The 15,346-nt window shown below is 36.5% G+C and overlaps 1 protein-coding gene across 1 annotated transcript in view; it reads right to left on the bottom strand.

Moving 5' to 3' along the window:
* GALNTL6 (polypeptide N-acetylgalactosaminyltransferase like 6) overlaps positions 1–15,346 on the bottom strand; it is a 1,157,792-nt gene extending 1,142,446 nt beyond the window's left edge. Inside the window, exons 1-2 of the mRNA XM_038573594.1 lie at positions 14,904–15,346; positions 14,188–14,497 (exon numbers count right to left, since the gene is read on the bottom strand). Coding sequence (XP_038429522.1) covers positions 14,188–14,325 — 138 coding nt within the window. The 5' untranslated portion in view covers positions 14,326–14,497; positions 14,904–15,346. The remainder of the gene's footprint in view (positions 1–14,187; positions 14,498–14,903) is intronic.

Raw genomic sequence — 15,346 nt, 5'->3', positions numbered from 1 at the left:
CCTCATTCTTTCAACAAATATTTATTCAATGCCTAACTTGTGGTCAGGCAATGCTGGGCACTGGAATTAAAACGTGGAAAAGACAATTTCTAACTGTATTAGCTTCCCGGGGCTGCTTTAACAAATCACCACAAATTAGGTGGCTTTGAATAACAAAAATTTACTCTCCCACAGTTCTGGAGGCCAGAAATTCCAAATCAAGGTGATGGCAGGGCTGCCTCACCTCTGGAGGCTCCATCCTCTTTTGCCTCTTCCAACTGCTTGGGTTATTCTGCATCACTCCAATCTCTGCCTCTATCTTCATACTGCATCTCCCTCCCCTGTCTGTGTCTTCTTCCCTTCTGTACATCAAATACCCCCCACATTGTGTGTCTTTTATAAGGATGCTTGTCATTGGATTTAGGGCCTAGGAGGATAATTCAGGTAACATTCACAAATTCAAGGGATTAGTACCTCGACAAATTTATTTTTTTCTTTTTTTTTGCCAAGGGGGCAGGGTAAAGCCATCAATCAACTTCTACTAAGTTTAAGGAAGTTACTGATTAATGGTGAATAAACTACCTAAACTGGTAGTTAATACACAGACTGTTAAATTTCATTAAAAGGGCAGAAAAAGAAAGTTTTTCATAGAAACAGGTAAGATACCAAAGCCAAGCATGAGCAATCAGGGGAAATTTCCCAGAAAGAGTTTGGAAGTAAAGTAGAAATTATTCAGGTAAGACTGAAGATAAAATACATGCAAATTCCTGGAGGAGAAAGAACATGATATTCTAAGGAACCTAAAAGAAGTTCAAAGCGGTTGGAGCCTGCAGAGTCTTGGCAGTAAAGTAGTGGGCAGTTGGGTTTATCAAGGAGCATTTAATACAGTAAAGCCATATTAAAGACTTTGAACTTTAATCTGAAGATGTGGGAAGCTACCTCATGAGTAGAATGACAAATGGCCATGGCCTTCAGTTACATACTTTGGATAAACAACTCGGCTCTGTGATTGTAGACTGGAGGAGAAGGCTGGAGGTAGGACTATCAAGTTGAGGCTCTTTTCCAGAAATCCAGTGAAGTGTTTTTGCTGGTCCCAACCATGGCAGTGGCAAGGAGCATCAAGAGACATGAATGAATGCAAAAGAGATGTTTTAGGAAGAATTTTTAATGTGTATCAATGGACTGAATTTCAGAAGTAAACATAATGAAGGTACTGATCATAATGAACACTGAGATAGATGATGGTATGCTTAATTTAGGTAAGACACACAAAGAGAGAACCGCTGCAGGGAGTGTAAGGAAAAGTAGATTTCATTGCAGACACCTAAGGTTTAAAATATGTTTCTAGATTTTAGATGGGTGGGTGGATCACATGTCCAGAGGGATAGCTGAATTAGATATAATGATTCGGGAGTCATCAACTTATATTTGACAACTGAAATTATGAGCAGCTGGGTGAACTGCCCCTTCTCTCATGGTCCTCTCCCGAGAATGTAGACAAGAAGAATTGCAGAGATGCCAAAGAAAATATCATTTTAAGGAAAAGAACAGAAGTAGGTGTCTATAAAGACAATGGTAAATATATTTGTGCATGCATGGTGGTTGGGATAGGCCATGGGGATAGAAGAATTAAAATAAGGGTTTGCAGAGCAAAGCCTAAAGTACCAGTAAAGAGTCAGTGCACGTTTCCCTATTTGACCTTCTTGCTTATTTCCCAAAGCTGCCTTTCCAGTCTCTTCTCTCTTTAAGTCTCCTACTCTGCCCCTCTTTTTAGATAAAGAAGACTGTTTTAGGTAAGAGAGTTGAGTTAAATTATATCAAGTAGTATGACTAATGAAAAGTGCTTTGGGAACTACCTACCAAGAGATTCACAGTGACAGCTGAAAGGACCTAATGCAGATTAGAGGAGCTGGAATCAGCCTGCCATGCACAGAAGCAGAAAGTCAGGAAGTAGATGCATCAGGTTTGGTTGTTAAGAGGAGAGAGACAGGACAGTACCAAAGGGGTGTGTGACACAGAATGACACTGTCTTTGCTTTGCTCTAGCTCCTTGCACTCCTCCAATAGTGGGAAAAATCAGAGCAAGTTTAAATATTGATGTGAAGGATGGATCAGAGAGAAAGAGACTTAAAATAAGTAAAATGAAAATAACACACACACACACACACACACACACACACACAACAGATCAATGTGAAATTCCTAAAAAAAGTTATGGTCGATAGTCTGGAGAGAAAGTCCCTAATATGTCCTAAAATTAGGGACATCTTTCCACAGTCACAGGAGGCAAATAGAGAACTGAGAAATAAAGGTGGGCACCTTTCTGATTTTATGGCATGAGGTCTTGGTTCTCCCAATATGAAAATACTGCGCTGTCAGTGAAGAATGAGGCCAGGCTATCCAGTGAGCATAGGAAGACAGGTGGTAGCAAGGAAGATTTGAGAAGACAAGAGGAATTTGGAGAAAACAGCTTTAGAAAATGGGAGGAAAGGGATCCCTGGGTGGCGCAGTGGTTTAGCGCCTGCCTTTGGCCCACGGCGCGATCCTGGAGACCCGGGATCGAATCCCACGTCAGGCTCCCGGTGCATGGAGCCTGCTTCTCCCTCTGCCTGTGTCTCTGCCTCTCTCTCTCTCTCTGTGACTATCATAAATAAATAAAAATTTTTAAAAAATTTAAAAAAAAAGAAAATGGGAGGAAATGCTGAGTGGGAAAGCAGAGAGAGATTCTTTACTAGTAGTTTGGGCTTCTTTGTGCCAGTTTTTATTTTTAACTTACACAAGATCGTGTCCCTTGAGGTGACACACTAAGCAATATTTACCTTCTGATGGCAGAGTCTGAAATAAGGTGTCAGCTCCCAGTATAACAAACAAAACAATGGCAACATAGATCAACAGCAGAAGCCTTGGGCTAAAAGAGTATTTCTCACATCATACATATTTCAATAATTGAAAACCCAGTTAGGTTCAACATAACCTTTTTCTTTTAATATAATGCAAAAGACTCAAGTTTTTAGAGTTTGAAGTCTTTTGTCCATTCATAGGACTAATAATTGATCAATTCCCATTTGAAATGTTTCTTTAAGGAAAATTTTAAAGGAAAAGGAGAGGACAGTCAGCTCTGAGCAGAAAAAAGGAGGAGGGGGGCAAAGTGATAAAGTAGTTTGTATTTCTACTCTTTCTTGAATAGTATCCCCTTGGCCTCTCTGGTACTTATCTTTCCCTCCATATTTCATATATTAGAACTCAAGATCTTTGCCTTGGAATGTGGGGATTATACAGAAAATGTAATTTACTTCAGTTTGTAAAAGAAAAAAATGAAAGTTTCTGTAGAAATTAAGAGGCGGAAACAATCCCACTATATAGTTATTGTTAATCTGATACCCTACTGTTAGGCTCCATAAAAAAATGATACGATTTACATTTTCATCTTCCCTCACCGCTTAGTCTTCTACAGCTTTCCATTCCTGTTTTCCCAACCAGTTTTCTCCAAAGTACTAGGAGTAAGAGAGTATTTCTTTTGTCAAGCTCACTTTCCCAGTCCCAAACAGTATCATTCAGAACCAAGCCAGAGCAATAATGTTAAAATTCAAGTTATATAAAATAAGAAAATATTCGACCCTGAAGACATTTTTAGATAATCTTTTTTAGAAGTTCAGACTTAATGACATAATTTAAAAGATAGTTTTTATCCCTTGAGGGCAAAATACACATTGAGAAATCAACATCCTGCAGAGAGAAGAGGACACAAAATATGAGGGGAAAGGTCACCATAACAGCATTGGTGCTGACTGCAGATGCTGGGAAGAACTAGATTCTCTGATGAAATCCAGTTTGCTCTGACATGTGTAGGGCTATGTGAGTCCTTGGTTTAAGTTACAAAAACTTCTTAACTAAGTGCTATATTATTTCCATATGAGCTACTAAAAGTCAAAAAAAAAAGAAAGGAAGAAAGAGAAAGAAGTCAAAGATGTTTCTTTGGACAATTTTTTTAAGATTGTATTTATTTATTCATGACAGCACAGTGAGAGAGAGGCAGAGACACAGGCAGAGGGAGAAGCAGGCTCCATGCAGGAAGCCCGATGTGGGACTGCACATTTTTTTAAAGCTTTTTAAGAATGAAAATTCTGAGGGTACCTAGGTGGCTCCGTCAGTAGTGTCCAACTCTTGTTGGTTTCAGCTCAGATCATGATCTCAGGGTCCTGAGATGGGAGACCCACACTGGATCTACACTCAGCAGGTTGTCTGATTGGATTCTTTCCCTCTGCCCCTTTCCGCTTCACTCGTGTGCATTCTCTCTCTCTCTCTCTCAAAGAAATAAATCTTAAAAAAAAAATGCCAATTCTTTAGAAACCCTCATGATGGGGTTTATGGAAGAAATGGTATAGAAACATACTTTTCCTTTATCATCCGATCTCAATTCTCTAGAATTCTAACAGATAATAATAGCTAACACTTTAAAATTGCTTGCTATGTGCAATCCACTCCCTCAAACATTTTATGAACATTAACCTATTTAACTCACACATCAATTCAACCAAGTAGGCACTGTTTTTTGTACCCATCTTAGAAATAGCAAATCTAAGACACAGAATATAGATAAGCAACTCGTCTAAAGTGACACAGGTAGGGTTGGAACTGAAACCAGACAGCCTGGTTCTAGTATCCAAGCCCTTAACCACTGTGCGTATTTCCTTTCACAGCTAAGTTAATATACAACCCCACAGTCAGGATATTCAATGTAGTTACATTATACGGTAAATTATAGATAGTCCAAAACTTCAATATTGGTAGAATAATCACTGGAAGATCTTAACAAATTTTGAAAAAAAAGTCTCACTTTTTTTTTTTACCATGGATATGCTGTGACTAAGAACAGCTTAACATGGTGTCTGGTACATGGTAAGAAACTATACATAAATGCTACTTTAACTTTTATTGTTAATATATTGTATTTTATTATTTTATTTTTTATCATAATGATTTTATTAATTTTATTATTCACATATTATCTTGGAATTCTTGGCAACTTAATATTACTATCTCCTTTTCCTTTAAATTAATATGCTTTCACTTCCCTCATTCTACTACCTATACATAACCAATTGCTTTTTTCCTTTGCTCTGCATATCCATTCATTATCTGCATTTATTTTGACAGGTACGTTGCTGTCTTATTGACCCGGTGGCTGCCACAGTTTCTTGACATTCCCATTCAGTATTATAGTCTTCAATCTTCATTACAGGACTATATATACTATGATAAACATCTAATTACCTATCTATCTAGATATTATAGATAACCATATTATATTGTTTCACACTTTGCAGAACATTTCACAAATGTTCAATTATCTCTCCAAATTAGTAAGATAACTGCATAGGAAAAATCTCAAACCTCTCTGCTGAACTATAACAGAAACATGCTCTATATTTACCTTTCAGGTCCTAACAACCTTTTCTGCTTCTTTCTGCCTTTTTTTTTTTTTTTTTTTTTTCATCTATCTTCATTTTCCTTAGGGACTGGCCTTCATGCATCAGCCCTCTTTGGCTTCTCTGGTCTCCTACCAAACAAGACCTCACATTCAGCTGTTTATATCAATGCCAGGCCCACAAATACTTATTATCAATCTTATAAGATATTTCAGTTGTATTGTTTAGTCTTACCATTTAACCACTTACAATTCTGTGTATACCTCTATCACTGCATGTAACTTCAATCAAGAGAGTATCAGGGACACATTATCAAACCCATTCACTTTTTCAAAGTTCTCACTTGCCTTAAACTACACAGCTATTAACACTGTTCGTTATTTTTTTCTTTTTATGAATCCAGAGTGCACAAACTCAAGTTTTTCGTCTTTGTGCCTTACTTAACTCTGAACTGAGTTATTCAAAAGAACCTATCTCAATGAATTGTTGGACAATTAAATCAGTATATTTGCACAAAACACTTAAGGCCACATAAATCTTACACAATAACTGACGTTTTCTCTACCTCTTCTAAACTGTAAATGATTAGAACATGTATTTCTTGTGAAACAATTTAATCCATCCCCGTATTATGGGTGTGTGCATGCCTTTTCCTAATGAGCAGATTGTAAGTTAATTGAAAACAGATTTATCTCTTAATCACTTACTTGCCGCAGGGTGTAGCATAGTATCGTTGGTACGTATAGCCAATAAACATCTCTATTATCATTAATAAACAAATTAATAGTGATTTTTTTTATTATAAATTTACTGAGTTTGCCCAATATTAAGCGTATTCACTACCTTTAATGAATACCCTAAAAACTGAAAAAAAGGCAGCGATGCAATTTGTTTAGTTTCCCTTACTTGACTTACTATGCACCAGGGCAATTTCCATATATTAATCCAGTGAGTTCTCTCTGCTACCCTTTATAAGATAATATCTGTGTTAACACACGAAGACCTGAGGTTCTAAGACATTAAGTGACTTGCACAAGAGGACATGTTCTGGGAAGTGGTGAGCCCAAATTTGGAACTTGAAGTATCTGTCCTAACCCTTAGCCTAATCCCGACCCTGTCTAATTCTGATAAAATGTGGCTCAACATTTCCCCCTAAAAGAATGGAGCTCTAATGGGTCCAGAGATCATACCGCTCTCTCCCTCTTCCAAAGGTCCATGATACACATAGAAAATTCTACCATTTAGTGCTTGTTTTTGTTTCATGAATATCAATTTAACCTCACCAATTCACTATTTAGAAAATTAAGAATGGGCACATGCAATATGCTTTTTCCGTACCTCCTAACTCCACTGAAGGAAATAATAACTCTTTATAAAGTAGATTCATGATTTTGATAGTTTCTATTCTGCTTTTTAACTTTTTCTTCAGATTAATCCAGTCTCTCTCATAGCCAAGATTTAAACAGCAAAAGTAGTTCTCAGGTTCTTGTTTGTAATTAATGTAGAGAAAAAAATGCCTATATGTGAGGCATGGGCATTATTATTATTATTATTTTTTTTTTATGGGCATTATTTATTATGGGAAATGAAAGTGGTCACTACAAAGAAGTATTACTTTTAAAAAAATCTCTTCTATTAAAAGCTTCGATTTTTAAAATAACTTTGAATGCAATATACCAAAAAAATTCATTTTTTGCAATAAATGATTATATGAAAAATAAAATTAAAAACCTGTCCTTAAGCATTGGACCAAAAAATTGCAAAGAAAAAACCCTTTCATTTTCTAGACCCTATTCGTTTATTGAACAGTCCCTTCTTTCCGGATTTAACACATCAATGACAGTCCTCTACCATATTCATTCTTTTGCTGTGCTTTCTTGACACAACCTTGCAAAGAGAAACCATCTGCAAATATTTATTAAACAAACACTAATTTCCTTGCTAATGGCAATGATTGCTTATAAATGCTTATACCATAAAAACAATCTATATTCATTAATCCTTATTATATGCTGTTCAATGATACTAAGCATTCAGTCCTCACTATAACACTACAAGAAAAGTATTGTCTTCCTCATTTGACTTAAGAGAAAACAGATTTAGTAAAGATCAATGACGTGCTAAATGTCACAAAGTGCTAAGTGCTGGAACCAGAATTTGAACCCTGAGAATTTGGTTCCAGATCCTACATCCTTACATACTAAAAGAGAACAAGATAGAATGGAAATTCTGATATTCCTCCTAAAATTAAGTTCAACTAGATTCTTTTGCTGAGGAGACATGCCAAAAATAAGGAAAAAGAAAAGCTCAACTCACTCAAACTTGGGTGGCAGCCCTGACAATGTGGTCATTTTTATTATGATAAAACAGTTCAAAATGATTTATAATAAAATTCCCCTGTCTCGGGCTTTCTAGACTTCAAGTACTGAAAATAACATTCCATGAGTAATTGGGCAATAAATTTTAAATTAGCCTTCTCAGTCCGAATTGAGACACCACCCCACTCGTTGCAATAGAGAGCTGATAGCCACCACCATCGTCTATGGCAACCACAACTGCATTGATTCTATTACCAGATAACAAACGAAACACCCTATTTATAATCTGTGCAAGTCTAACAAGCTAAATCCTTGCTATGAGTCTCACACTTGCTAAATTGATGTAAGTACTTCTAGAAACAGATGCATTTCTTTATCTCTCCGTACTTTCCTAGAATTACACTAGTAATATTTAAATGACGCTTCAAACTCGACTAACAGCCTCTTGTGGATTCAAAGCAATGGAAAAAGCATAAAGTTACAATAGTAAAAAAAAAAAAATACACAAAATGAAACAGTTGGGTAGATTTATTTTTTCTTTATAAGTGAGACCACGCATGGGGATGTATGTGTATGTGTGCTGCTAAATGAATATGTGAAATGAATACTTTGAGAATACAGCTAATCCGGTCCATACTTTTCCCCATTATACTAGAAGTAGAAAAGTTGCAGAAAACATTCATGTGACTTTCCTTTATTCTAAATTTACTTTTTATTTTTTCACCCTCTTTCTGGCCACCTAGTTGAAGTTTGGTAGTAACAGATACCAGCATATTGGAGAGGAACAGTGGTGGTAATCGTGTTCTTGAACATTTGTGGATGCTGTCTCTTCTTTTCAACCTTTTCAACCTTTAAATAAATCCATATGTGTGAATACACATATGTTCATGCCTGTCTAAATATATATTGTCAGTAGCACAAACAGTTTTTATTTGTTCTTTCTTGTTGCGCATTCAAGAATTACAACTGCATTTTGAGAGAATTTAGGAATTGTTAGCTTTATGGTGTGACAGATGGTGGTCATATGGAGAGCAAGTATCTAGTTTATGAGTGTGTCTTTACTTTTACTATCATCCTGAGAACCTTCTATTTCGTGGCATATTTTTATCTTTAATTCTATAATGGTACCTTGTCAACACATGAAAATATGAAGGAAAGAGAAGAACAATGTAGTCATGTAAGATGGTTTTAAGAATCAGAAGTCTCCAGTGCTCACCTCTTCATCATAAGCAAGCCAAGCAAATGAAAAATGAGTGACTGCTTAGACAAAGCACAACCACATCTGATTCTATATCCCATTTACAATGCCTAACATCTTTTCCTCATCTTAATTTGTATCCCTTCCTTTAAGGTTATTCTTGATGTACCTCAGCTGACTTTTCATCTGTATAAAAGTGTTACAAGGTGAGACACAGTTGCAAACTTCCTAAAGGTTGTCATGGCTATTCCTGACAAAACTTTAAAAAAACAAAACAAAGCAAAGCAAACTCCTCAATTCTCTTCTCTAAACCACTTAGAACACCCAAACTTTCTTACCCTTTTCCCCACATATTCCAGTCTTGACTTGGTTTCTCTTACAGAAAACAAACAAACAAAAAAACCTTATAGGAGTCTAATTGATTCAGCACAGCTTATCGAATACAGCAATGAACGGGAGAAAAACCTATCTAATTTTTTACCAGATTGCGAACAGAAGACTGTGTTTCACATAGTCTCCCAGGAGGCAAGGTGATGAACTAATCATGTTGCGATCTACGAGGTCACAGCAAATAATTAAGACACTTGTTACAGTGGTCTGTGTGGTGCGATCCTGTAGCGACTCAGAATGGATTTTCCATAAATTCAAGAAAAGGTCCTTTAAAATCCTAATTTAAAACCTACATTTTAGCTAATTAAGAACAGTATGGCTCAAACTAATACATCATTTCACACTTAGTGTATTGATAATCCTGAGAACAGGAAGAGAGAAGAGAAAACCTTAATTTTTTTTCTCCTGTCCTTAGCTCTTTTAAGGTGTTTGCTGGAAAAGAAACACAGACACACTCTACTGCTTTAGTGATCAGTATGACAAAGGAAAGCATAAGGCAGTTTGCATACACTCAGTACCAATTATCTGACATTTTCACATCATAAAGCAGGTTTAAAATGCCATGGGGGAAAAAATGTTCTTCACCAAAAGAAAGAATCCCCTCGATGTGTGGTTCTGATTAACTTTAGAAGAGTTGATAAAAGATGACGAGGAATCTTTCAGGAGAGATTTTGTTTTTAAATGAAGGCAAAATCCCACATCTGTCACGCACAGCTTACATGTGGATCTGACTAAAAACAAAACATTACCACACCATACTTTCCATACCCAAGATGTGATCAGGACTTTACATACCTTATGTGGCAAGCATGATTTGCCCAATTTCACCAATAAAAATTCAAAGTACAAAGAAGAAGGTTCTACAATTTAAAAGTGACCTGAGTATTTAGTTTAGTTTAGTTTTGTTCTTTTTTTAACGTGGTAGAAAAATCGAAGGCAAGCTTAAGTTTCTAAAATCATTCTGAATAATTCTGAAAATGTCTGATTTAAAATTCTGCAATTTTGACTATAGTTCTTTCATTTCAAAAATAATTCGCAAAGTTATTGCAAGATCTTTGTCATACCCTGAATATTCTTGCATTATTTCTGTAAGTCATATTATTTGCAACTTAGTTGCCAAACTGCAGCTACTTTTTTTTTTTTTTTTTTTTTACTAATCTTCTTAATGTATTCAGGGAAAGAAAGTGGTTTAGAGGTAGTTTTTATTTACCTATTCCTGTATGAACAATTAAGTAGAAAGGTATAATAATAAAGGTATAAGAATGAAGTAGTTTTGCTCTAAAATATTGTTTTGTCTAATTATCCTAATACACTGCTTAATTAAGATCTAAATATATAATTTTAATTTAAATGCAGCTGAAAGTAAAGAAAAATAGCAATTCAAATTTTAAGAGAAAAATGAGAAGTATTATACAATAATCATATAGTAATCATTCTCAGCTAAATGCCACCTTCATTATCAATAAATTATTTTGTAATATACATATATATTTCTAAACAAAATAAAGGAGATAATTATATCATCTCAATAAGAGCAAACAAGTGACAAAATTAACTCAACTTAAAATAACATATGAACATTATGACTGATAACTTAATAACATATAAACCAAAACTATAAAATATCTTCAAATTTTTCTAAAACATTAAAAGTCTCAAAAGCTTAAAAATTATTTCAGTAACTGGGATTCCAACTTTGCAGAGCCCAAACAATAAAATACACATCTTAATTATTGTATTATTAAATTTTTTCAATCTTATTTGGTCTTTTCTCTCATGTGAGAGAAAAGAAAAAAAAACTTTTAAATGAATAATCCGGTAATTTTTATTTCATTTTTTTTTTCTTTTCTGCATCATAGATGGAGCAAATGTTCAAGTATTATGGGAACTATCAGAAATATTATTCTTAATGTTAAATGACAATAAGTGCAATTTACTCGTAATCGTATAAAAATGAGGATAAAAATGTGAAGATACTAAACAGTATGAAAATTAATACATAGTTTCTGTCAGTGTTTTCTGTTTACCTTCACTTTGTTTCAGACTGTATAATAAATACTATATATACTGAATAGTAGGTAGACAACTATTAGTGATGAACTCTGGTAAAATAAAAATAGGAGAATTTATTTTTTTTTATTTTTTATTTTCAGATTAGGAGGATTTAAAGAGTATTAGCCATTCTATGATTTTGAGTCTCTATAAATTAAAGTACTTCCCTACAGCCCACTGTAATAATTGAACTATTTAATACAGTAAAGGTTTTCAATTCCTGTGACCCCACTATCACATCACATTTAGCACCACAAATGCTGTTTTACACAAAACTGCTGTAAAAATAGACTGCTTATATGGGCACGTGACGTGTTTTGAATAGCTTCAGTACTTACTGCTGTCAATGCCTCAATCAGCACATTATCCCTACCCTCACGATTTTACAACTTAGTGATAAATATAGCAAAAGATGGCTTTTGAAGAACATTTTAGCAATTAACCATGAAATAGTCTTTTTAGAACAAATTGCTAAATTTAAATAGCACATTATCCAATAGTCAAATTACATGCTTCAATTGGAAACCTGTGTGTCTAGCTGACTTACTAACATGGATTTATATATACGTTAGCAAACTATTATATCACAATATTAAGCATGTTTAATCCATCACTGCAAGTCACTTTTTATCTGGTCAAGTGTGTATATACACATACACATACATATATACATACACGTATATCATATATACATATACGTGTATGCATATACGCATATGTATATATACGTATTTAACTCTTATTTATCCAATGATCTAATTATCTTCCCAATTATATTTAACAGTGGGATAAAACCAGTAAAAGCGTATCTTTTCCTGTTTTACAATGAATTCTATCTTTCAGTGAGTGACAATAAATTCCTGCCTTTTTAAATTTTATTTTGTTTCTATAAGAAAGTATTAGTTTTAAAACTATTAATTAGGTTAAAAACTACTAAAGTGTGTGACTGACATTCATTTTATTGCATATAACTGCTGGTCTTTACTCTTGGTTTCAAAACTGTTACACAGATTTATTAAACTGGAAAGTCACAAAATACCCATCAGTTATTTACTCCAGTGTATGAAAGTTTGAAAAATAGCTCCTTCTCTTGCCACCCCATGCCTTCTATAATTGTTAATTTATTACCTACCATTAAGAATCATTGGTGATATAGAAGGACCAGAAACAAGGAAACTCTTTTGGAGATTACAATAAGTCAGAGAGTTGATTTGCCATATTTCATTTTTTAATGGCATTGGACAGACAAATTTCTCATTAAGAGATAAAATCAGTAAGAGCCAGTGTGAAAGTTGTAAAGATCTCATTAATAAGAATAACTAGTGTTTTATGTTACCTATACAGCAAATACTTCTGATCGTTGTTAATTCAATTTTGCTTTTCTTATTTTAACTATTTTGAAGTAGAACTTTTACATAATATTGTATTTACTAATATTAATAAAATCTTTCATATGAGGGGTTGGAGAAATAAGTGATCTAAATAGGAAAAAAAAAGTTTCACATTCAAAGTGCACATCTTCCTTTTTTTTTCACTGGAATGACAATACAGAATATACTTCAAATCAAAGTTATCTCCGTATTAGAAAGGATGATAAGAGTTCAGCAACTAAATAAAAACATGTCAACATTTTCCCTCAAAATTCCAATCCACCAAAAATCCATAAACAACTAGTTATCTTTAAGGTTTAGAGACTGGTAATCATTACTTGTCAAAATGAAAAAGTAGATTACCTCCGGATATTTCACAACTAACTACCACTGTGTAAAGAGAAGATCAAACTTTGTTAAGTAGAAGAACAAATATTTAATTGCCGTTAATACATATTGCTGTTGTCCACCAATGGACTTTTATTTAAACCCTTTCTATCTGTGGAAGGTACACGGTGTACATGGGTGATGACCCTTGAAATTAACAATATTAATATTCTGAGGTGTCCCACAGGACTAGTTAAAAAAAGTGTTACATCAATATCACAAAGAAGGTTGCATTCTATTGTTAAAAGCTGAATTACAGAAGCTATCTTATTTATTAATAAACAAGAAATTCAACGATATTACTTTTCAACACTTGGTGAAAGATTTTTTTCTTCATTGTTACTCCTTAAGTTATTTTGATCTATGTTAAATCATGAGCTATGTACATACTAACAGATTACATGTACGTAGAAACAAAACATACCACACCACCCAGGGTTTCAGATATGAAGAAAAGCTTTTAGCAACAAACTGTTATCACCAGATTGTGAAACTGAACAGGCATCCTTAATAACTCTGCCTGTATACCCCCAGCACATCACCTTAGCAACAGGAGAGGAAAAACCGTGACTTTAAGTCTCCATAGAGTAAGAAAGCTGTTGCTAAGCAAACATTACAACCAAAAATATAGAAAACTGTAGCTTGTTTTTTGAGAACTACTTCACAAGTTTAATAATTTAATTGGCCCAGTGCACTTTAACCTGGATACCCAAACCGGATGAGAAGTGAAAGCAAGTCCACTTCCACATCCCACAAATTAGCAGTTACCTTGCATCCACCTCAAGTCAAAAACCAGCTAAGGACCAACCGAGAGAGACTGTCTTCTCTCTTGCTCTTGACCTCTCTTATCCTCCTTATCTAGTTGATTTTACACTTTACCCATGTCATTGGTTAAGATCTAAAACAACGACTTGCTTACGCCCCAAAGTCTCCAGTCTCCGAATGTGTGCCCCGCAAATACTTGGGAGAAAACCCAAGGCCACCCACCCTGCGCTCGCTTGCTGTGCCCCAGCCAGCTGCACGCCTTACCAATCCTCTGGTGAGCGTTCTCCGGATGGCACTTACCTGCTGCTCCCCGGGTTCCGTAGATTTCACCAGGTGCTTATCCTTGTACAGAGACCACAGACCAATATTGGGCAGGAAAATTAAAGCCACCATGAATAAGAAAGTCATCTGCAGAAATCTCTTCTGTTTCCTCTTCATTGCAAGTGATAATAGAGAAGAAAAGTTAAAGGAGATGGCTCCCTGCCTGCTTCTTGTGTTTAATGCCAAAGTCCTTTCCTCTCCCCTGCGAAGCACCAGAAACTGAGGAGAAGCTAAAAACTTTTGTTGCGTGCTCAGCACCAATCTGCACGATTCAGAGGGAGATGGGCATCTGCAGAACAAACGCACAGTTACTTTCCCCCCCCAGAAAACTATGACGAAGGCATTATCTATTGGCTTAGAAGTAAATGACTTGACTGAGGAAATCATTAAGCCTCTCTGAAAATACAGCAATGGAGTAAATATGCTCATTTCTCACATAATCCTAAGTTAACGAAAGTCTACAGCATGCTAGATAGGCAAGAACACAGGAGTTGTGGGGCGCGCCCCCCTTGGTGGGGGAGGGCCGGGCTGGGGAGAGGAGACGGGAGCGGGTCAGTGGGCGGGGAGGACTGCGTGGAGGAAGCGGTCAGCCCCGGCAGGTGTCAGGAAGAAGAGCGTCTGCTTTGGACATTGGGACGTCACCTTCCTCGTCCTCCCCGAACGTCTCCTCCGGAGCTCCCCGCGGGATAACCCACCTGAACTCGGGGCCAACTCCCCGGGAAGCCAGCGTGCCGGCGGGCTCCGCACGGATGCGGGTCGCCGGCCCCGGGGCGCAAGTCCTGTGCGGATGGAGGTTGGCAAACTCCTGGGTGCCCGCGCGCGGTCCTCACTCCGCTCGGCGGGCAGCGGCTCCCGAGCGCGGAACCTGCTGGAAGGGAGGCTACAGATGTCAGCGGAGCCCAGCCAGGAACTGGAGGCGCCCTCGGAACGTGCTGCTCCGCGCAGTCAGCGCTGTGCCATCAATCTCTTCGCCTTCGCCGTGACGCTCTCACGCGCCGCTCTTCATGTTACCATTCTTTTCCGGCAGCGGAGCGAACCCCCAGGAACATCGCGAGCGCCCACAGGGCGGTGGGGTCCGCCTCCCCTCCCGCGGAGGGGCTGGAGCGGGGCGAAGGCGCGTGTGCGCCGGGCTGGGCGG

The sequence above is a fragment of the Canis lupus genome, chromosome 25 (assembly GCF_011100685.1).
Source record: "Canis lupus familiaris isolate Mischka breed German Shepherd chromosome 25, alternate assembly UU_Cfam_GSD_1.0, whole genome shotgun sequence".
NCBI lineage: Eukaryota > Metazoa > Chordata > Mammalia > Carnivora > Canidae > Canis > Canis lupus.
Note: the sequence above shows the minus strand (reverse complement) of the source record. Positions and strands in the feature narration are given on the sequence as shown.